General features: G+C 33.9%; 1 protein-coding gene across 24 annotated transcripts in view; it reads left to right on the top strand.

Moving 5' to 3' along the window:
* RIMS2 (regulating synaptic membrane exocytosis 2) overlaps positions 1-23,254 on the top strand; it is a 598,980-nt gene that overhangs the window by 449,512 nt on the left and 126,214 nt on the right. For 10 of the 24 annotated variants that reach the window (XM_077748247.1, XM_077748245.1, XM_077748250.1 and 7 more), the window contains 2 exons: positions 1,072-1,172; positions 21,515-21,687. The exons of 13 other annotated variants lie outside the window; for them this stretch is intronic. In XM_077748247.1, coding sequence (XP_077604373.1) covers positions 1,072-1,172; positions 21,515-21,687 — 274 coding nt within the window. Of the gene's footprint in view, positions 1-1,071; positions 1,173-21,514; positions 21,688-22,544; positions 22,797-23,254 lie in introns of all 24 variants that reach the window. One more of the 24 variants, XM_077748244.1, reaches the window with a different exon arrangement.

Here is a 23,254-nt window from a genome sequence, read left to right as displayed (position 1 = left end):
TACTGCAGTTTCTAAAAAGTTATGATGGTAAGCAAAAGGCATATGTGTGGATGTGTACATTTCTACCCACACTCAGTAGTTATGAATTTACACACAGTAGTTTGTTGTAGTTACCCATTTGAGCCCAGTAAGCTGTGATTATCTTTCCCAGTTTGTAGATTTGTAGTATACAATTGAGATTTTGTTTTTCCATTATGCATATTTATGAGAAATGGTATTTTTCTATAAAATCTCTTTAATAAAAGCTATAAATATACCTGAAGGACATTTTTTTTCATGTTTGCTAAGATTTGCTAACTGCATTTAGTTCTTGTTCTAAGCAAAGTTTTTAAAGACCCTCTTGATGTCTACAATTGATGTGTTTGTAGGTAGGACCTGTTATAGAGACTATTAATCTTATTTTATAATAGGCTTACCATCTCGCTTTCTCACCCCCTCCCATGTTTTGTTTTGTTTTTTTTTTTTTCTGAAATGATTTCAGTGCCTTTACTGGCATGGTATGTTCTCAGGAGTATTATTCCAAGTGCTTCTTTCTTGGTCCTAGTTCTAGAAAATTCATGTTCCAAAGATCCATATGTAAGCCTGGGCAGCCTGCTTTAACACATGGGCTAGTTTATGATAATGGTTTCTGAACACAACTGTAAAATTGTATTTGAAACCAATTAGGCTTACAACTATTTTTCAGTAAACAAAGGCAAATCCTCATGAGTTATAAGCTAAAGTTTTTCTAGTATTATTGTTGTCAAGTTTATGTGCTATCAAATATATTCTCCTGGGCATACATGTACCAGAAGTGTTTTCTCTCAAGTTGAGATTGGTTGTTCTGTTAAAATTCATTTACATTTTATTCAGATTAAAACTTTTTTTTACATACTTAGTCATCATGCTTTTATTCACCAAATTGAATACTTTAAATGAATTCAAGAAATAATATATGACATTTAATTTGTATGTACTACCTTGAATGAAAGTAGTATATCAGCCTAGCATTTCTTCTATTATACATCCTGTAAGTGGGGCTCAGAAATAAGAACTGAACATTAATTTTATGGGTTTTTTTCTACTCGATAGGTGCTATGGATATAGAGGAGAGAAATCGCCAAATGAAAATTAACAAATACAAACAGGTAGCCGGATCAGACCCCAGACTGGAGCAAGATTACCATTCAAAGGCAAGACATTTTTCTTTTTAAAAGTTGTAAAATAATCAATCATATGAAACTGTTAGATTCTCTTCAGCTTCTGGACTCAGATTAGTTAGACACGAACATAGAATGCAGTTGCCCCATGATTATTATTAAATGCTAAAATTTATAATGTGTTTACATTTCAACTTTTAAGGATAGAAATTGTCTTATCAAAAAAAATCATTGTATAATATAGGAGATTAAAGAAACGAAAATCTTAAATGATATGAAGAACTAACCTTTTAGAATTTTTTATTTTATAAAATCTAAAAGACCCTAATACCCTCAAAATTGTTTAGGAAGAATAGCTGTGGATTTCCCATACCTAGGAATTTTTTTTTCAATTTCATTGTATTTTAGTTGAATCTGGCTTATTAATGAGTTATTAGAATAAAATACATACACATGAGCTATTATAAGGAATTCAAAAGGTTTTTTATTGAGAATCTTTTTGAGCTACTTTTTGGGAATAGATTTACCAGGGGAGACTCTTCCTTCACTGCCTTTATATTTTCAAAACATTTTTAGATTCATGATATCATTCCTGGTCAAAGTCATGAAGAGACTTTTCTCTGATATACGTATTTAAGATTTAATAAGAGAATGGAAATAGAAAACTTACAACATTTTATTATGTGTTCTGTGATTTAGTAATGTAATCACTGCAGCCATGCAATACTTATGGTCTGTATATCTGTGTATTAGAGAAGAGCAGTTTGGATTTTTATACACGTAGGTCTATTTTATCCTTACCTACTTAACCTTCAGTTTCTCTCCATTATACTCCATTCTTTGATGAAGTCAAGACTTATTAAGTAGGGATGCCTGGGTGGTTCAGTCGGTTGAGCGTCTGACTTCGGCTCAGGTCATGATCTCACGGTTCGTGGGTTTGAGCCCTGCATCGGACTCTGTCTCTCTCTCTCAGAAATATATAAAAACATTTTAATTTTTTTTTTTTAAAAAGACTTATTAAGTAAAGCATAACTGGCTAGGTTGGCTCTGCATATGTGGTAGGTAGCACCGGTGTCTAGTTTCCCCACTGTACAACCCAGAACAGGCAGAGATAGATTCCTACATCATATCATCTTCCAAACCACCAATCTCTTCCTCAAATTACATGAATACTCACATGGTGAATGTAGAATTGTTCATCATGGAACTCTGGTGTGCTGGAAATGAAATAGCTCTAAAGCTAGAGAAAGGTAAATTCAAGACAAATAAAAACAGACTTGCCTTTACTAAGCAGGCCCTAAACTTATAGAATTTTTGTTCTAAAATAAAAATATGAATAACTTCAAATAGGTTCAGTGGATGTCATAGAAAATAGTTTTGTAGTGATATACTACTTCAGATACGTTTCTAACCTTTTGAACTTGATGTCAGAAATGATATCTGTGTCTTCCCAGACTTTGTTTTATTTCTTCTTAGGGCTAAATAGATGCACTTGGCCTTTTGTGGCATCTTTTCTACTCCAGTGTCTCATTTATTCATTTTACAGAATCCAAAAATCAAGGCATGTAGCCCTATAAAATAAGATATTAAAACTTATAGGAATATGTCTTCAACTAACACCAAATTTGTTTTATTTGTTTATCTCCCAATATACTTTAGGAAAGAATATAGATGATATTTTAAAATACATAGAACACTCTCAATAATATTATCAATGGAGAGATGGATGAGTCAAGGCAAAAAGCAGTAACACTAGAAGTAAAGTTTGTGAACAAAATAGTGTGAGATCCTATATAACTTCTACATGTGAAACATATATGGTGCCCGTGTTTTCCTAGAAAACAGCACAGGCAGACAGGGAAGGGGGGTCAATTGTATGATCTACATTGTTTATTTAATAAAAACAAGTTCCTTAGAAACAATACCAGTGATTCTTGTTATAGATACTGACAAAAATTTGCTACAGGAGGATGGACCATGGAACACGATAGGCATGGCTCCAGAGATTTTTCAAGTTTTGATCCCATTCCAATTCATAAATACACGAATTCTTGAATCTTCAAAGTTTTATAACTTTGTTATCAATTATCTTAAGTTAGAAAAATTTTAAATCTTGGCAAAGAGCTAATTATATTAAGCAATATAATCTCGTAAATACTCCATAATGAAGTGATTTTCAAAGTGTAGTCCCAGACCAGTGGCATCATCATCTGAGGACTTCTAGAAATGCAATTTTCTAGCCCGCCTACTTAATCAGAATTCAGGGGGTGGGGTGCCTGTATTTTAACAAACCTACCAGGTGATTCTGGTGTAGACCAAAGTTTGAGAACTACTGCTCTAAGGTGAGCTGCTTGTAAAATTTACTTCTAGGTAACTGAATAAGTTGACTTCCCCTATTGGGGTCTTAGCCACTAATAAAAGCCACAATGAATGATGTCATTAAAAAATGGACACATTGTTTCGATACTAGATGATCTTACACCTTTACAAGGTGCTTACAGTTTATAATATCCTAGCACTTGAATATCAAATACTTATCATTATGTTTTCTATTACTGAAGTTAGGCATTCAGCCTAACTAAAAGTATATTTAAGCCATTAAGGCACAACTTTTTTAAGGGTTCAAAACACAACTCTGTTTCATTACACTACAAATTATTTACTGATGTACAACTATCTTCGCTGCATCATCTATCTCCCCATCATCCTTAACTTGATCTTCCTCTGTCATGGATCAAAAAGAAAATTACAGAAGATACTTTTTCAGTCAAGGGTAAACATAGCTATTATTAATTTTCATACTAATGGTTTCTTAGATTAAAATTTTTGACAGCATCATTCTTTTTATTCATAAATAATTAAATATAAATATAGCTTATATTCCTATTCTTTTCTTCCTTATTTGATAACAAGTATTAACTTAAGGCTCGCTCTTGAGCTATGTGCTTTAATACATTAGGTCTAATTCTTGACAAAAACAACTTAACAAATGAGAGAACTAAGATACCAAAAGGTTAAGTAATCTACCTAAGTGCACAAGACCACTGAGTCATGGAAACTAGTATTCATATATAATCTAATTCTCGAATTCAAGAAAAGTAAAATCGAATTCAAAACCTCAGCAGAGGTGGAGCAGAAGCTGTACTTCTGAGCTATATTCCTGAAATTTCAGTGAGACTATTAAGAAACTTTGGTGGGATCTAATTTTATGTTAGTGAAGTGTTTTTTTAATTACACATGCCACATTTTAACTGGCATTGCCTCCCTGAAGTTTTCAAGGTTTTTGCACTGATAGTTGTAAACAATTCTTACTAGATTTTTAAAAATCTCCTTAGTAACTCACTTTGAAAGCATCTGTAGAGCAACAGCTATTAACTTCCTGTCTATCTAAGAATATTTTAAGCATACGAGGAAATTTGAAGACAGAGAATTTATACTTAGTAAGAGCAGTACAAAGCATGTGCAGACATGATTCCTGTGTAATCAGTGGATGATTTTACAGGGGATTTTCCCTAAAAACAGAATTTAACTATGTAGCCAGTGCACCTTCACATGTCTATTGCATTCTCTTCATCCAGGTTTAACTCGTCTATTCTACAGAAATTTAAAGATCAACTTTGATTTTTTTCTATAAAACCAATATTTTCTGCTCTCCTTTGGTTCAGAGAAAAGGTGATTTGTCTAATAAATTTAACAGTGCAACAGTGCAAAATATGATTTGGCATAGACCCTACCCATACTACCGTTCTGTGAGTTATATTATTACAAAATGTCAAACAATATGTGCATATATATATGAAAATTAATATGGAGAATTTGATAATGTTTATTTAAATGTATAATGTTTATTTTTTAGCTAGCCATATTTATTATTTTTAAATGATCCCATAAGATATTTTTTATAAGGGCCGCCCCTAACATTTCAATAGAGAATGCTATGCAGTTTTTTGGCGCAGTATCTATTTGGAGCTCAACTCTGGAGAAATAATGCTCTTTTTTAATGATAGTAATGTTTTCACAAAATTATCTCAGAATACCTTTAATTATAGCATAAGTGCTGTATATAAAATTATATTATAATTTTCTGTTTAATTTCTCTCCCTAGGATTAAGTAGTTCCCAGAACTTTTCAAATGTGGACCAGAGGTCTCTATTAATCCATTTAGCCCTTAATCTAATAGCTTGAATTCATATTCTGGGAGCAGAGGACAATGGAGAAAGAAGAGTTTTTCTTCATTCATTTTGCACACCTGACCCTAGTACTTGTCCCTTTGTTCCAAGGACTTTAGTCCTTTAAGGACCCATTCACCAATTTCAAAGAGACCTGTCACAAGGAAAGCTATCCAACTAAAGTAATTTACATTATAATATGAATAACACAATGCAGAAATAGTGTCATTTTTAAAAAACCTTTGCATACAACTAACACATTGATGGAATTGCAGGCAACACCAATGTAAAAAAAAAAAACAAAACAAAACAAAAAAAACAAACCACCTCAGGCAGCTAAAAACAAAGTATTTTTGACAAATAGGTCACAGCTGTTAACTAAACTGTGCCCTTTTATTAGGCTTTGTCTCTTCTCTACGCTGAGAATATACATTCAGTGCCAGCCTTGAGTGTTTTAAATGGACTTTCAAGACATAGGCAATAGGGACACGAGAAAAGGGAGACAGGTTGGGGCAGGTTAGGAGGGGCCACATAAGTTGGATGTTAGTACTTGGAGATTCCGGGTCATCAAAATGTGACAATGGTATATGAGTGTAGTGTAGTAGGTGAGTACTTTGCCTGGACTCCAGCAAACTCCCCCTGGGTGACTTTGGGTAGGTTAACCCCTTATTCTCAGTTTCTTTATCTGTTCAACCAGGCTTTGGGATCTACATTGGGAAATGGAGGTTTTAATTGTGTAACAGGGATTGAAATAAAATGCTTGGGAAAAATGTTTTTTGGCCTAAGCAGAAAAGTGGACTTTCTGGCAGCAACAGAACACTTGAGGAAGACTTTGTGGCCACCGGAGGGATCGCTGCTGAAGCACCCAGAACAGACCCCGCTGTGCCAGTGTCAGTGAGGGGGGATCCTCTGGAATAGAGCAGGAGAATTCCAACAGGAGTGATCTCAGTAACTCAGTCTCTACTCTGCAGGGCCCCCAAGTAGGAAGATAAAATGTCCCAGAAGAAGTAATGAAGCTTCCTTTCTTGGAAGAAGCAGTTTATTATGTCATAAAGACAGGTAGGATTCAGATTTTCAAGAAACTCTGATAGGCTTTGTTTAGCCAAATATCTGATAGAATGGTTTCACTTTTAAAAATCAGAATTAAGACCACCTACCTGTGGTCTCCATCCCTGGGCAGGTCAAGGAATCTTACCACTTACTGATGAAGATACCACAGCGAGAATGCCGGTGGCTGCGTTTGGATTTCTTCAGTGACATACACCCTTTCTCTACCCTTCTATTCTGCTGTGTCATCCTCATTTCTTTATAACCCTGCAGTCAGGTGGCTTCAACATCGATAGCAAAATCCCAAGAGAAACTTCTGGAATTAAGTGAAGTTGCTCATATGGGAGCATAGGAAGAAAGAGACAAGTCGCATTGCCTGGAAACATTCTTACTACCAAACTTTGCCGCCAAGGTTCTGAGAAAGCCATTATAGGTGGTCTTGCCATTTCTTAATATTCTCTCCCCTCCTTCCCCAGTTGAGGATGGCTTCTGTCCGAGTAGTGCATGCTTTAGATTGCTTCCTACCCTCAAACTAGGCCGTACCCTTCTGGACTGTCTAGCTGCTTGTCTTGGAGCCAGACACAAGAGATGTTAGTGGTAATCTTATCGAGGCCTGATTCAAATGACTTCAGTCTCACCTTCAAAATTTTCAAATGACTGTGTAACCCTCATGAAAAGAGAGTTGGAAATTAAAATGAAAGAGGAACTAGATAAAATAATATTTTAAAGTCCTTTACATTCTCTTTTTCCTCTTCCATAGTTTCTTATTCATGTTAGTGAAGGCAGATTTCTCATTTATATTATATTATATTCACTAAATTAGAGTTTAAAACTAACCAAAGCTTTTTCCGTATACATTTGTATAATTTCTTCTTTACCTTTGAGATAAATAAAGGAAGGATGATCAATGTATCATCATGGGAAAAAGGGTCATTGGAAGTACACCTTCTTGCTATTGGTGTGTGTTATTCATAACCACAGTAGCTGCCATGTTTATAGCACAACTTTTGAAGTCTTAATTACAGTAATAGAAATACATAGCCAGTTTTGTTAGTCACTCTTCAGTTTGTTTTTAGTGACTATGATTAAATATAGACTGGATCCTAAAACCAGACTGCCTGGGTTCAAATCCTACCTGTCAATATTTGAATGGCCTTGGACATGTTAGTTAACATCCTTGCACCTAGGTTTCTTATTCTGGAAGATGTGCTAATAATATAGTACCTACCTCATAGGATTGTTGTCAAGGTTAAATCTGTGTATGTGCATATGTGTAGCTCTTAAACAGAGTTTGGAATGTAGTAAGGGATACATAAATGTTGGCTGTGATATGATGATGGTGGTGATGATGATAAGGAGGAGGAGGAAGAAGAAGAGAAAGAAGAATCATTTCCAACAGATAACTTGCTCATACCAAAGCCCTTGAGGGCTCAGGTCTGTATTTGTTGCCATCAACAATCTACTAAGTACAGCTAAGCATATCTTTAAGGTAACCCTAAAAATCTATGGGTGGAAACGGAGCAAAAGTATAAAGATTAATGATAATTTTAAAAGTCTAAATATTGACTAGGGTTGTATTATTTTAGTCAAATCTTTACCCAAAGTTGTTTTTCTTGCCATTTCTACTCCCTAGCAAACTGGATGTACTTCTACTTTAATTTAAAGAGAGGAATAAAAATATTTTTGCACATAAAGTTATCTACACACACACACACACACACACACACATACACACCCTAGAGGTCTGAGGCAAAGGAGAATTTCTCTTCTCCATATTTTAGCTCATGGAAGCAATAGCTATTCATTTCTTCCTTGTCTCACTAATACAAATATACTTCACTTTATGTAAAAGATCCACAGTTAAAAACTTGATGGTAAATAATTCTTGTGGAATTTTAGAAATTTGATATTTTTATGTGTGAGTAATCTGAATTCTAAAGTTTCCAACTTTAGGTTCCTTTTTTGTCAACATCTTGTATTAGTTTGCTAAGACTGGCACAACCAGATGCCACAGACTAGATAGCTTAAACAAAAGAAATTACTTTTCTCACAGTTCTGGAGGCTTGGGGTCCAAGATCAAAGTGTTGACAGGTTTGGTTTATTCCGAGACTGCTGTCCTCTGCTACAGATGGCTACCTTCTTGCTGTGTGTTCACAAGGTCATTTCTCTGAATCGGCTTAGGACTCCCCTCTCCCATATGACCTCATTTTACCTTAATTACTTGTTTAAAGGCCCTGTCTATAAGTACAGTCACATTCTGAGGTATGAGGAATTAGGACTACACTATGTGAATTTGGGGGCTACACATTTCAACTATAACGTATTTCTAACAAGCAGTTAATGGTCTTTTAAAATCACTTTTGCTGCCTTACAAAAGTGTATTTGATTATAATATGAATAGATTTTTTAAAGCAAGTCACTATCGCTATTTTGTTTCAAATCCTATAACTGTTTAAAATTGTGTTACTTTTTCTCTTTCTCCAACTACATTGTGATATCCTAGGAGATGAAATATTTTTTGTGTTTGCAAGTTCAGTTTTTAAATTATTTTGCTTAGTGATAAAACCACATTTAAATTTAAATATAGTTTTCTTGACCATAATTTTATTCTGACATTCAAGCCATGGGTCTTTTTTCTTTACATATATTTGTTAATCGCCACCTATTACTGTATAACCACATGTCAGGCCAAGAAATATGAAAAGGATATTTTTAATTATGGAGAAGTCATTTGAGGCAACAAGAAAGCACTTTATAAGTTATAGAATACTATAAAATTACAGAAGAGATTATGATTTCTTCCTTTTCAATAAATACAGTGTTGCTAAAAACTGACAAAAGAATTTTAAGTAATTTGTATTCAACTCCCTGTTGCTAAAAGGGTCAGTCTATGGATGATAGCTCCTATTGCCAAGAGCATAATTTCTTTTTATATATTGCCCAAGAATACGTAGAGGAAACATTTTCTTTTACCTCCAGAAAAATTTCACTCATTCATTCACCTTTGCTTTCATCAAACCTCCACAGCTGCTGGCTTGTTAACTAGAATTCCTTACAGGGAAGAGGAAAGAACTCTTACTTTATGAAATCAAGGAAGATACGGGAAATAAAGAAGGAAGAAAATGTGATAAATAGGGCAGGAGCATTATTTTCAACTCAAATTTCATATAATCTAGAAGATTAGGTATTGACACATAAAAAATTACAAGTATGAGAATATTCAAAACAACAGAGTTGTGAAAACATATATGCCTTCTGAACAACCATGGCATTTATCATCTCCTAAAATACATATATTCTGGCTTATGTGATAATTATTTACTTATTTTCTTATCATCTTGAGAGTGGAAACTATATTTTTTCATCTTGGTAGTCTCTCTAGTGGCAGGCACTTTGCTTTGGGTATAATAGGCACTCAATGGAATATTTTTCTATGCATGAATATGGACATCAGTGCTGAGAGAAAGCTAGTGTGTCAAGGATGGCTTATGTTTGGAAAAAGCTTTAGAGGAGGTGAATGTCAAGTATTTTGTACCAAGGTAAGGACAAGTTATGAACTTTGGGAGAAGGTATTGGGTAGGTTTTTGCATCACCATTGGAAGCAAACTTTCTAATGGGCATTTAGTTATTGGTTTATGTCTAGTCATAGTAGGAAGAATACTCAGAAAAAATTAGAAGATCTGGGCTCTAATTTTTATTCTACCACTTAAGTGATAGATAAACTGCCCAATAGTTCTTCACAACCCAGACTTATTATGTGTAAAAACTGAGGAACCTTGTAATCTATAAAGTGCTACATGGCACTTTGAAGGCCGCATTGAAAAACACTATTTATTAACATTTGGTTTTTAGTCAACCTCATTATTAGTTAATTAAATCATTTCATTTCATGGCCTAATATTTTAAATGAGGTTTGAAGTACATAGTCTATATTTCATTTCCTTCATCTAATTGAATCAATAATTTCTGATCAGTGTTAGACTCTCTATTAGATATATTCTCACAAAGGATTGAACCTATATATTTTTAATTAATTTATGGCATAATAAATATGTTTTAGAGAATGAATTTATATGTATAATATTTTTGCCTATTACTTCACTTGAAATATTTGACAGCTAGATTTGAATTGACACTCAATTCAAAACCTTTAGTGAATTAGGCAGTCAGTCAACTAAGGGAGCACGGAGCTATCCTACACCTATAATTTCAATTTAATTTGGCTAATTATAATTTGAACATGTCTACACCTTTCTTATATAATAATTTGTTCATGAACACAAAAAAATTAGTTGTAATTTTTCTTCAACTGGAAGGATATTATTTATTAGCAAAATAAATGTACTAATGTTTTCCTAAGTATGGAATTTTGATTATTTCTATTTCATCAGTTTTGAAGATTGCAAAATAATACCTCAATCTGAAAATAATAGAGCTAACCTATAAGAGAAAGAACTTTTTGCTGGTAATAACTTCAAGAGGTAGAAATAGTGTGTATAAAAGGATACAGAACTTGGCTTTGCACATGGGATCACCCAGTAATGGTTGTTATTTTTGTTATTTATTATACATGTGACACAGAGGTAAAAGAAAAACCTTACAGTTGAACTTCATTCCCACAGGTGAACAAAAATACATTAGTTCAGTTCAACTTCCTGACTGACAAAGAAATGGCTGTGATTTTAAGATTGGTCCTTTTCAAGTCATTATCATGACTAGGTATACTCACAGCAAAGCTAACAGTCTTCAAGGTCCAGTCATATAAGAACATCTCACTTTAAGCCCATTGCCATTTTCTGCCTCACCCCAAAAGATGACCTGATTTTAAATGGAATGTAAAGGGGTTATTTCAGTAGGACATAAAATATGTTTATCTTTTTATTAGTTTGCAAGCCACTGTTTTATTTGCTTAAGATCTATCCAGTTATAGTTATAAGTAGTGTTATATAGTTATAAGTAGTGCTGTATTGTTACTTTTATACAGTTTTTGTATTCTGATTATACATGTCATTTTAGGTAAAATTTTAAATTTTTCAGAAAATGAAGAAAATCTTTATTTTAAAATATATACTTAAAACTGTGAATATTTTAAACAGAAATGACTTAGGTTCTACATATGCTTGCCTGGTATCCCATTAAACATGAAATTATAGTTAACACATTTTTTAATGGAAAGAAATAGAAAGACCTCAATACTAATAAGTTGCATAAACTTAGTTAATCACTACACTGTTTTTTAATTTTCTCATCCTTAAAATTAAGAAGCTAGATTATATCATCTTAGGGGTCACTTTCAACCGTAAAATATTGCGATTTCTTTTTAATAACTCAGTGATGAACGAATAACTAAAAGTATGTTTCAGCATCAAATAACTTTCCTGGGCCTTTTTNGGCTACATAGAGGTCCTCTTGTATATCTGAACATATTTTGTAATCTCAGGGGGTGGTTAGTAGCTCTCTCTTTTCTGCAACTCAAAACTGCATGCCCAGTATGTCTCTGAAGCTGATTAGCTATAATTCTAGCATCTGGTTCTGCAACATTAAAAGAAAAAAAAGTTTCCAGAGAAACAATCAAACGAATAGCAATAAAATGAAGGACTGAACAAATGGAGGCAGAAAGGGAGGGAGACATGAAAAGAGAAGAGAGGATGAAAGGAAACAAAGGAAGGATATTCATTTGGCTTGGAGAAACCTGGGAATACTTCATAGAATAATACATGAGGGGAGGACATGCCAGGTAGAGGAAGAGCTTAAGCAAAGTTGTAGAAGCATGTGAGCACAAGCTGTATGTTTAAGGAACAGCTAGTAGTTCCCTAGAATGGAAATATATAACAAATCAGTATACATATTAGGAGCTCAGAATGCACAAGTTGGCTGGGACTGGGTTACAGAGGGCTTTGAATCACTGTTAAAAATCTAGGATGTTCTTCATTATAACTACATGGGCTTTGAACATACTTGAAGAAGTCACCAATATGAACAGACATTAATTCTAATGGTATACTTAAGATGCATTTGTAAGGGAGATGAGAGACAAAAAGTCCTATTCAGAAGCTACTGCTCTAATCTAAGCGAGATATAAATGTTACTCCTCACCATGTTTTGACTGTCACCTTCATCCCAAACAGTCTTAATCCATACCCAGCTAATGCTGCTGCACCTTCTAACACAAGAAATGAGAGTAGTGGGCCTCTTCCAGATTTTGAACAGAATGTAATTCTATCTGCCCTATCTCTGAATTTGGTAGGTCAGGGCGATGCTCAGATCCTTTCAAGTTTCTCAACACTTCATGGTTTTTCGGGCTATTATTTAGCCCTGATCTTCTTAGATCCAAGTACCTTGAGTTACTCTATGCTTTCTAAGGTACTCTTATTTGAAAAGGAGCCCTCTCCATATCCCTACTCCGCTCATTTTTGTCGTGTTTCTGCCTGCTTCACATTCTCAGGACCTTTGTCCTAATGCTATGTTGTTGTGTTTTATTTCTGTTTCAACATTGGGGGGTGCTAGCTTGCTGCTCAAGATCTAGAATATCTCCACCCTGTATCCTAATAAATGTTATAAATATTCTCTCAAAATTACAAAACTAAGCCATATCAAGGGATATTTAAAGATATTTGCAAAGGATCAAGTGTCAGGGATTCTTGTGGCTAAGGAGCATTTCCTTATGATATTTCTTAATTCTGGCTAAATCTTACAGGTTTCTCATCCAAGGGTTTGGAAAAGCATTTAGTCACGATGATGGTGTAAGTGCTTCAACACTACTCTTCTCTCTTTTAGAAAAGTCTGGGCTTGTAGGTTTGAACTAACAGCAGGCATTCTGTTCTCTCTGTCATCTTGGATATACATGAAATGTTATATATATCAAAATGCGGTATTGTTATTTGTATATTTAGCAGTCTAAGAAAGCAGACTTTGAGAATACTTCTTGATTGAGGGAGAAATTTCAGATGACATTTGTTTGAGATATTACTGAATAAATAAAGGACATACAAATAAATATAAGACTCATTAAAGTTGTTAAAAGAAACTCATTTTCTTCATGTGGATATATCTACAGCAATAGATGGCTGAGAAAACAATATAGAAAATGTTTGAAAATTCTTTGTAAGCCATAAAAACTATCCAAATTTTAATAATTATTAGTGTTACAGTCATGAGTTTTTACATTCTCTGGTTTAACTTTCCTTGATGCCAAATATAAGCACAATTACAAAAACTAACCTAGGTTAATAGTTTCAAGAATAAGAAAACATGAATGTCCAAGTCAAGTTTGTGTTATCCTACTTCAAGTAAATTAAGCCAACCTGGTGTCAAAGGACATTACCTTATTTTTTAAATGAGATATGAACTTAGGAACTTATTTATAAAGACTTCATAGCTCTTTTCAAGTTTTTTTTTTTTAAGTCAAGACAAAATGTTTGAGATAATAGCCAAATGTTGATGAAAACCAAGTATCATAGTCTAGAGCTTCTTTAATTTCATCACAGACTATGCCTCATTATTATCATGGTAAATATTTACTGTGTGTCAAGACCTGTGATCTCATTTAAAGCTCACATTAGACTCAGAGAAGTTAAGAGACTTGTCCAAGATTACATAGCTACCAGTAAGTAGGAGAGAAGGTATATTTCAACTCTTTAGCCTATGACCATTTTGATACATTGCTTCTTATCATCAAAAGCAGATGACCACGTCATAGATTTTATCAATATTATTAGTGAAAGAACATACCTTTGTACCATGAAGTCTGAAAATATTTTCCCTGACACAGAACAAAACGAAAGGTGTATCATTCAGGTTTGCATTCACATGTTTGTAACAAAAAAGTCTGACAAGAGTATCTGAAGAAATCCAAACAGCAGCCTACAGCTGATACTACTGTTTAAGGAGCCAAGCTTCCTCTTCCCTGTTCTTAGTGTAGGACATTCTTGCTCACTGTCACAGAATGAATGCTGCGCCCTTCTGCCCATGTTTAAACTCTAATCAGAAAAAAAAAAAAAAAAAGCAAAGAGGGAAAGGCAAATGGCCATCCCAGCTGAAGCAGCAATTATAATCCGAAAAGTAATAGCTCTCTCCAACCCCTATTTACATCACAGAGACCAGACCCACATCAGTGATCACCCTAGCTACAGGAGATCCTGGAGAATGCAGTCGTTTGGTTTCATTCTTGTTGTTGGACTACTGAAATAATCTGGATTCTTTTAGTAAGAACAAAAAACAAAAAAAAAAAAAAAAAAAAAAAAAAAAAAAAAAAAAAAAAAAAAAAAAAAAAGAGAGAGAAAGAATATTGGTAGGCATTCAGCAGCCACTGAGACCAATATATAGATGTGGTAGACCTGAGTTACCTACATGAAAGACCAGGAACCCGTTCATCTGCCCCTAATAGTTAAATATCCAGATATTTGTTAACATAAAATTAGTAAGTGATATTTCCTAATTAGAGTGGAGAGTATTGAAGAAGTCGTCACTGGGTGTTATATGGAAACCAACTTGATAAACTATTTAAAAAAAAAAAAGAAGTCAAAGATAACTTAGAAATTTTCTGTTTTAGTTTGATATTGAGCCTATTATAGGAGATGGGAGATACATGAGTAGCTGGTTTGGGATGAAAGAGAATAAATTTGGCTTTGACCACATTGAATTTGATGTACCTGCCAAACAACATATGGAAGATGCCCTGTTAGCAACTGGAAACACAGGTCTGAAGCTTGGGAGATAAGTGAGAGCAGACGATAAGGATTTATTAGTCATTACATGGTAGTGAAAATGCATAGATAATGGATTGGATCATCCTGGGAGAAGGGATATACATAGTGAAAAGAAAAGGCTAACAATAGAAATTTGGGGAAAATATAATTTAAAATCAGGTCAGGGAAAGTGAAGCTGGCAAAGGAGATTAAGAAGGAATAGTGAGGGAGACTTGTGAGAAACCATTAGTGATGGTATCTGAGAAGCCATTTATGGAAACATTTTAGAAGGAGAGAGGGCTTCAATAATATTAGATGTAACAGGAAAATCAAGCTAGAAAAAAACTAAAGACACTCCTGGCTGGTAAATTAGGATATTATTGGTCGGTTTTGTTTTTGAGAACAGTTTCAGTAAACAGTAGATTAAAATGAGTGAGGAGTTATGAATTCTGAGGAAGAACGTGCTAAGTGCATTTATTAAGGGCAAAAGCATGAGTTCTGTAGCTACCTGATATCTGTAAACCTAGAATTTCATTGTAGAACTGGCCTTTCCATTTCTAAAACTTGTGAGGAATTGATGGAAATAAATAACAGATGATGAGAACAGCTGATTACTAATAGACACAGAGCTCCCACAGAGCTCTAAATTGAAACAGTCATAATTGACTACTAGCAGTAATTTAAAATTATTAAGCTTAAGTTTTCCTCATACCAAAAGACAGTCTGCTCTTTAGTATGTCTTGGCTTATAGGCTAATGGCTACTCTTTTTACTGTTACAGTTTTTTCGCATTAAGCTCTTCTTATTGTTCCATCTTTCACAACATTTCCCTGGATGAATAATTTTACAGATGTGACATCTTATTGTCCCTTATTCATTGTCTCCTGATCAATCTCAGTGAATCGTACAATCAGTGCATGAATTTCTAAACCCCATGCCTGGTAGTATACACCAGTATATACTTAGTAACTTGAAATCAGCCATGGTGGGAGTATTTGTTCCTGAGAAATTAGCCGACTCTGTAAATCAGAACTTTTTCCCCTTGGATACCTGGTTGTTAAACATATGTCAGCACACCACTGCCTAGACCCACCACAGAGAATAAAAGGGTCTGGTGACTAAACTCTATTCAGCTATCATCACAGTATTTTAGACTCTGACCTGATACTTCCTACTCAAGATAATACTCTAGTATACAGTACAGGTAAAACAACCATTCCACTCATTTTTATTCATTAAACATTTATTGAGTTGCTACTATATGCCAGGCAAGGATGTAGATAATGGGAATACATGCTAAAATATTAAGACAGTTATTATCCTTGGAGATTTTAAATCTAGCAAGATAGATAGATAACTAGATAACTTCGTTATGTGTGTGTGTGAGAGAGACACACATGATAAAGAAAAGCATGACTAAAGTAGCTTATGAACGCTCAGGGCCGTGACTCATTCTCCTTGAAGGAATTAAGGAAGAATTTTCTAGCAGGGATTTCATTTGCAGAATATTGTTTACACGTCTAAATCTTAAATTAGCCCTCAATTTTCTGTAGCTTTTCCTCACTTTCTTCTCCCTCTCAAGTAAAGATTTTTATCATGCATGCAATACCCTCTTTAAGAGTTCTATCTAAGCAAAATGATCTCTAATAAATTTTTACACAGTACAACATTCAAATCAAGCACCAATAAGAGCCTTGGCTAGGACAAAAGGGAAATTATCTGGCAGTAACTCCTCAAAGGGAGAGTCCCTGCAGTTGTGGTATTATGATCTGAAATACCGTAAAGATTGGTTAGCAAAAATGACAGCATCTTCTTGCTAACATGATCATTTTGTTGACCACAGTGCCAAGAGTCCCCCTGCTCTGTTCTTGTCTCCCCGAGCCCCCGAGACTGGTGTCAAGAGCCCCGTCCAGAACTTCAGCTTCCCTGTGTTCCTAAGATTGTTTGCCCTTTTTCCCCCCAATGTTATGATCTACTCGGAATGTAATATGAATATTCCTCCAACGATTTCTTGATGACCTAGAACTTACTTTTCTTCAGACTTGGACTTTTTTACTGCCTGGTATTTTGTAATAACCAATCCTCAGACTAGATTTTTAGATAACAAATTGCAGTTTTCTGGTGAAATTTAATAAATCAGAGACAAGTAATGCTCAAGGGAACTCATAATCCCACCCTTGTGTTTTGTGCAAGAAGTTCATGTACAAAGCTCAAACCACCTGAGTTGCTGAAATGCTGTTAGAGAAATCAACCTAGGAAATTTCCTAATCTAAGAGTTTCCAGTAAGTATACTGGAAAAATGAAAATCTTATTTTAGAAATTTGAATTTACTTTTTTCTCAAGAATATTATTCTAAAATTTTAATAGTAACTTTCCTTTTAATAGAGCTTTGATGATATGCTATTACTTTCCACTAATGTTAGATGAATAAGGAGGACATTAACTTTTCTAGGCCACTTAGGAACTCTTTAGAGTCTGGAACATCCTGAAGAATAATAGTTTCCTGTAAATTTTTCTAGTTCATGATGTGCTTAATAGTAATGTACAAAACATCAAAATGCTGTCGGGAAAAGCTTCCTTACTCTCTTCCAAGATTTTAATGATCTCCAATCAGGGCACAATTTTCAGCTGAGATCATATAATCCTATGCAATAAATCTTCTTTGTTTTTGTTCCATTAAAAAGAATGGTGAGCATATCATCCATTGTTCATCTGTCAGCTGTAAACTAACACATGCTAATCGTTGAAAACATCTTTCATTATATAGGGCCAAAATAACACCAACCATTTTCCAAATAAATGAACTTATTTGCATTCATAACTACCTTGGTACAATAAAACTTTAGCTGCTTCTATCTCATTGTTAAACTATAAACTTTTGTTTACCATACTTTAGAAAAATAAAAAATACAGTTAGAACATTTTTAAAAAGTGAATTGTTTTAAAAGTTAACTCTAGTATTAGGTCATTTATTACTTTGATTTCTGGAGGGTTTTGGAGTTGTATGTATATATGAAGATGTTATATTCTAAATTTATTCAAAATATGTTCTTCTGAAGTTTTCTTTATAAAAATATTTTCTTATTATTTCTCACTTTCTATATTTCTTATTCTGTTTATCATGTGTAAATTTGTAATGGAGACTTAAACCATACCCCAAAAGTAAACATATTCATTTGCTTAGAAGTAGACAGAAAAATACACTTAATGCAAGCCTTAAGAAGGTAGTAGAATCATCAAACTAGAGCTTTTAGCTAATTTACATTCTTTATATAAACTTTTCCATTCAGTGTCTTTTTATTTAACGACTTTCTGCTTTAGGCGCTGGAAATGAGCAGTTGCTATGTGCTAAGCACACTAGTGGGTATTTTAAATATATCATGGCTCTTACTCCTCACAAAAATCCTTAAAAAGGGATTTATCCTCGTCTTACTCGTATGAAAACTAAGCCTCAGAGTTTAAATTACATTAAATCTTTGACTCTTAAGTGCTAAGAGAGTTACAAGAATAAGGAAGATCTTATCCTGGTCTTTAGGAGCTTATATTCTAGTAGAGGGTATGAAAATTAGACATGAACACACTTACACATGCACACAATGCACCCCTTTAACATGAGGTAGCATGTTGAATTCTATAAAAGCATAAAACTATAGTATGTAGAATCTTATCTTTCCCTAAATTTTGCATCTCCAAAATTTTAGCTGAGCAAACTAGTTTATCTAAGAGGTCTTAACCAAAGATATGAGCAATGTTTTAAAAAAAAAATTCTTTAGCCTTAGGCTAGTCTCTATGCACCTATGAATCATAGCAACAGAGGCAAAAGTCATGACAACTTAAAAAGACAAAGGTTAGAGTATGCAAAGTTAGAATCCTAACTAGTGAAATACAAAAGTCAAGTAAAATGTAGGATTCGGAAATGAAATCATAGCAATCAGACAAGAACCGATCGGGGAGACATGGGATACACAGGAACCAGTTGGCTTTGATTATCAAAATAAAGTACTAGACTCAAATATTAAAAATGTGGCATCTTCTGTATCAGCCAAGAAGTGTCATGTATTTCCTGCTGAGGTGAAGCTGTTTCTGATCCTGTAATTGGGAATTAATAGTTCTTGATAAGGTCATGGGATATGGATGAAGCTGGTCAAATGGGGAAGGTGAGACTTGAGGGCATGCTCGGAGTCAGTGGAAAAGTTTGGTCTGATATTTTAATTTCTCTTTATCAACATATTTTCTGAAATGAACCTCTTGAACGTATGTAGAAATGATTATATTCCTACTGTAGCTTAGAGGAGTCTTAAAATAATATATTGATTTTTGGTTCTACTCAAATTTTTTTCAGTGAAGATGTACCTGGAATAGATACCAAAACAGTATTCAACTACTATCTAATCATCATCATCATCATCATCAACATCATCATCATCATCATCTGTCATTTATTAAACACTTGCTATAGTCGATACTGTGCCAAGTGTTTTTTACATACATTATCTTGTTTAATCGTTGCAGCAAACCTAGGAAGTGGGCACAGCTGTCCATATTTTAACAGATAGAGAACTGGACTTACATAAGGAATTGGCCTAAGGTTACAAACGTAATAATTTGTGAAGCCAAGATTCAGACCAAGAATTCAGTCTCACTCCAGAGCGTGTACCCTTAGTACATTATTATTTTTCACTACCTCCGAGAGTTAAAACTTAGGGTTTTTCATCTGCCTTTAGTACATTTTCTGTGTACTGGCTAACTTAATGTTGGACCCACCCATTAAAATGCTATTCTACACAATGGCTGAAAACACTGTCACTTAAAGTAAATTGTTTTTAGTCTTTTAAAGTGACTTTAGTTTGAGAAACATATCATGGACTAAATGTTCTCCAAATAAATTCACTGTAAATAAATAATTACCTTTAATATCAACATGTGGTTTCTATTTACATAGATACTTCCTGAAAACAAGGCAGCAAGTTTTGCAGAACTTAAGTGTATATATTTTTTTGATACTTGAGAGTTTATCCAACAATGTGGGACGTTAAAATGGACTAATAAAGACCAACAGCTCACCTAATTTGAATGTATATTACTAGATTATGGATTTATTAAAACTTTATGGAGCCTTAAAAATAATCCCTTTATTTTACATTTGAAGAAAAGAATCAGTTATTAACTCAAAAATATATAACTAGACACTGAGAGATCCTGGGAGGGGGGATCCCAGATCATTTGAATCTGATTTAATGTTTATACTATACCCTATTGCCATTCAATTTATCTTAGCCAGAATGTTTATATCACTCTAATATTTGCAGTGAATTGTTATTCTTACAGGATGGTTAATTAGGTAAAGATTCTTCAAATCACAGTAAATTGTTTATATAAGATAATCATCTTTCTAAGTCTTTGTGAAATTTGCTAGTATCTATGCTTAGAAAAATCTCCATTGGAAAACTGACCAAATAAGGATGTTTTAACATTATGTTTGAAGTACATATAAATAAAGAAAAATCTATTAGCAGATATTCTCTTAACCCACTAATAGCCATCAGTTAGTAATGATACAGCTATAATTCTGTATTTGTTTATGTAATTAGATAGCAGACATGTACTATTTCTAATTTCCAAAGGCCCAAAAGGAAGATATTTTCCCTGTTATTTTATAAACAGACTTTTAAAATCAAATAATTTGCTCAAGTTTACCCAGCTAGTAAGAGTTTTTCTTACTCCAGGTTTTCCAGACTCTAAAGTCTATTCTTTTTTACATTCCAACTGTCATTAACATAAAACATTTATGATGGTTTTCAACTTGCCAGAATATTTGAACACCCATAACACCCTGCATGCTGGCTGGGTCAGATAACTATTCGATTATTTCAATTCCAGGAAGTTTGAACTATCGTAAATAATAATGACTTTTCTAGTATTTCTAGGATTCATCAAAATTCCAGCAACCATTCAAAACTTAAACTCTCTTTTTTCTTGACTTTCTGTTCAAAAGTTAGTGTTTTAATAATTAGATTTTACGTTATCTCTAGGTTTTCAGTGGAGCATAATGGATTTCAGAGAACATTGATGGCTACTAAAACTGGTCTTAATAAGTTACAATGACAACTTTATCACACTTTTTTTTCAAATTTTGTACAGAATAAAACAATTCTACTTCCTTATATTATGTTTATTTCCCAGATTTTACCTAAATGTTCTTCCCTGGGGCCATTGCTATTGTGAAACTGTTTTAATGGCCTTCATTGGGGGGTGGTGAAAATGCTCTAATTGCCTTTGCTAAAAACAAGGGTTTCATATAAATTGAATTTTTCTTTTAGGATAATTGCCATTCGCTTTTGTTTTCTATGCCACTGAGTGGGGTTTTGCACTATCCTCTGTGGACAATTAAAGTGCTGAAGTAGGAGAAGCTAATAATTGCTTTGTGCAATAATACTGACAACCTCTGCGTGTTTGTCAATCTGTGTTAACAGTACCGATCAGGATGGGATCCTCATAGAGGGGCAGATAATATTTCCACTAAATCTTCGGACAGTGATGTAAGTGATATATCCGCGGTTTCCAGGACTAGTAGCGCTTCTCGTTTCAGTAGCACAAGCTACATGTCCGTCCAATCAGAACGGCCAAGAGGAAACAAGAAAATCAGGTGAGTAAGGGGATTTTAGCAGGACATTCTTCTAAACATATTGTAGGTCTTTGATTTTCTTTGGGTAAACATAAAGTCCTTTACTTCAAAAAGGTTAATATGTGTCGTGACGACAATAAGAACTTCTGAACATACCGCTTTCTATTATATTTTGGTCTATATTCAAACTACTGGCACAGAGAGGTTTTATAGAACATATAACATTTTTCTTACTAGACTACTTGATGTGCTACATCAGTCATTTTTTTCATGTTTGCTATTTAAAAAGTAATTCTGTTATTATTCTATCTTTACTGAAATGAAAGTGATGGGTAGGTGAGGATTTAAATTTTTTAATGTTCCTAGGAATATGAAAAATAATATTTTGGAGGGGTTTTTACCTAGCTGGATACACTTCAGTGATTCAGAATACATAAAGGATATTACCTTTTTAGTAGGATGGTCTCCCATTTTCCTGACACCTTTATGAGGGCATGGGAAAGTTCCTCAGCTTCTCAAGAAAATTTATAAATGTAACTTACGGTAGTACAATTTTCACTTATCACCTGACCTCTAGATTTGATGGGCACCTAAGCTAATTTATACAATCTGTAATGGAGACCACCACCTTTTTGCATGCAACTTCGTGACAGGAAAATATACTATAAAAATAATTATGACTAAGTGTTGCTTACACAGTGCTGCTCCTGGTGAACACTGGAAAGAAAAGTATTCAGTGTTTAAAAGATGTAATTTTTATTTCTGTTTCAGTAGTTTTCTTTACATTTCTGTTGAATTTCATATGCATTTTTTTCCTTGACTTTTTCTTTCTTGTTTGTGTTTATTTGCATGCCTTCGGTTTGTGTTGCTTTCAAAAGGCCAAAGAGAGTAGCAGAGGGAGGGCAAGACGGGGAGAAGCGCGAAGAGATAGTTCGTGAGGAGGAGGAGGTAAAGCAAGAAAGACTTAATGAGAATGAGAGAGGGACAGAGATCACAGAAACAAGTAATAAGGAGCAAAACAGAGAATCAGGAGACGAGGAAAAAGCACAAGATATACCTGAGCAAGGGAAAGAAAAAGAACAGTGGAATAAAGAGGATTTGCAAAGGCGATTTTCACAAGATGATGACAGGTAAAGTTTGCTTATTTTTGTAGACATTTCCCGTTAGTAATGTAGTCCTTTTTCCTAGTTCTAATAACTATTTTGCCATTTACATTTGGTTTATTTTTGTGTGTTTTATCTATTTAGCTGCTAATACAGTTAATTCATATATTGGCAAATTATCATCAAATAGATTGACTTATGAAACAGCCTTCAATTTGTATCCACTGACTCTGAGAGCCTGATTTATTTGATGCTCTCTTATGACCAACTGAATCAAATGTAAATTTCCCTTCATCCTTTTGCATTAATTGCTGCATATGTTCTCCATTTGTAGAGTCAAAATTTTTTAAGTGAGATTCTGAAGGGCCTGAAAAAATTTAGCAAATTTCACAAAAATATATCATACACTGGAAAACGAACTTTAAAAATGAGTGGGAAATTTGCTAGCAGAAAGTAAACTTTATGTGGTCTCTGGCTCCCTTGCC

This window comes from Crocuta crocuta, unplaced genomic scaffold (assembly GCF_008692635.1).
Source record: "Crocuta crocuta isolate KB4526 unplaced genomic scaffold, BGI_CrCroc_1.0 scaffold39, whole genome shotgun sequence".
NCBI lineage: Eukaryota > Metazoa > Chordata > Mammalia > Carnivora > Hyaenidae > Crocuta > Crocuta crocuta.
Note: the sequence above shows the minus strand (reverse complement) of the source record. Positions and strands in the feature narration are given on the sequence as shown.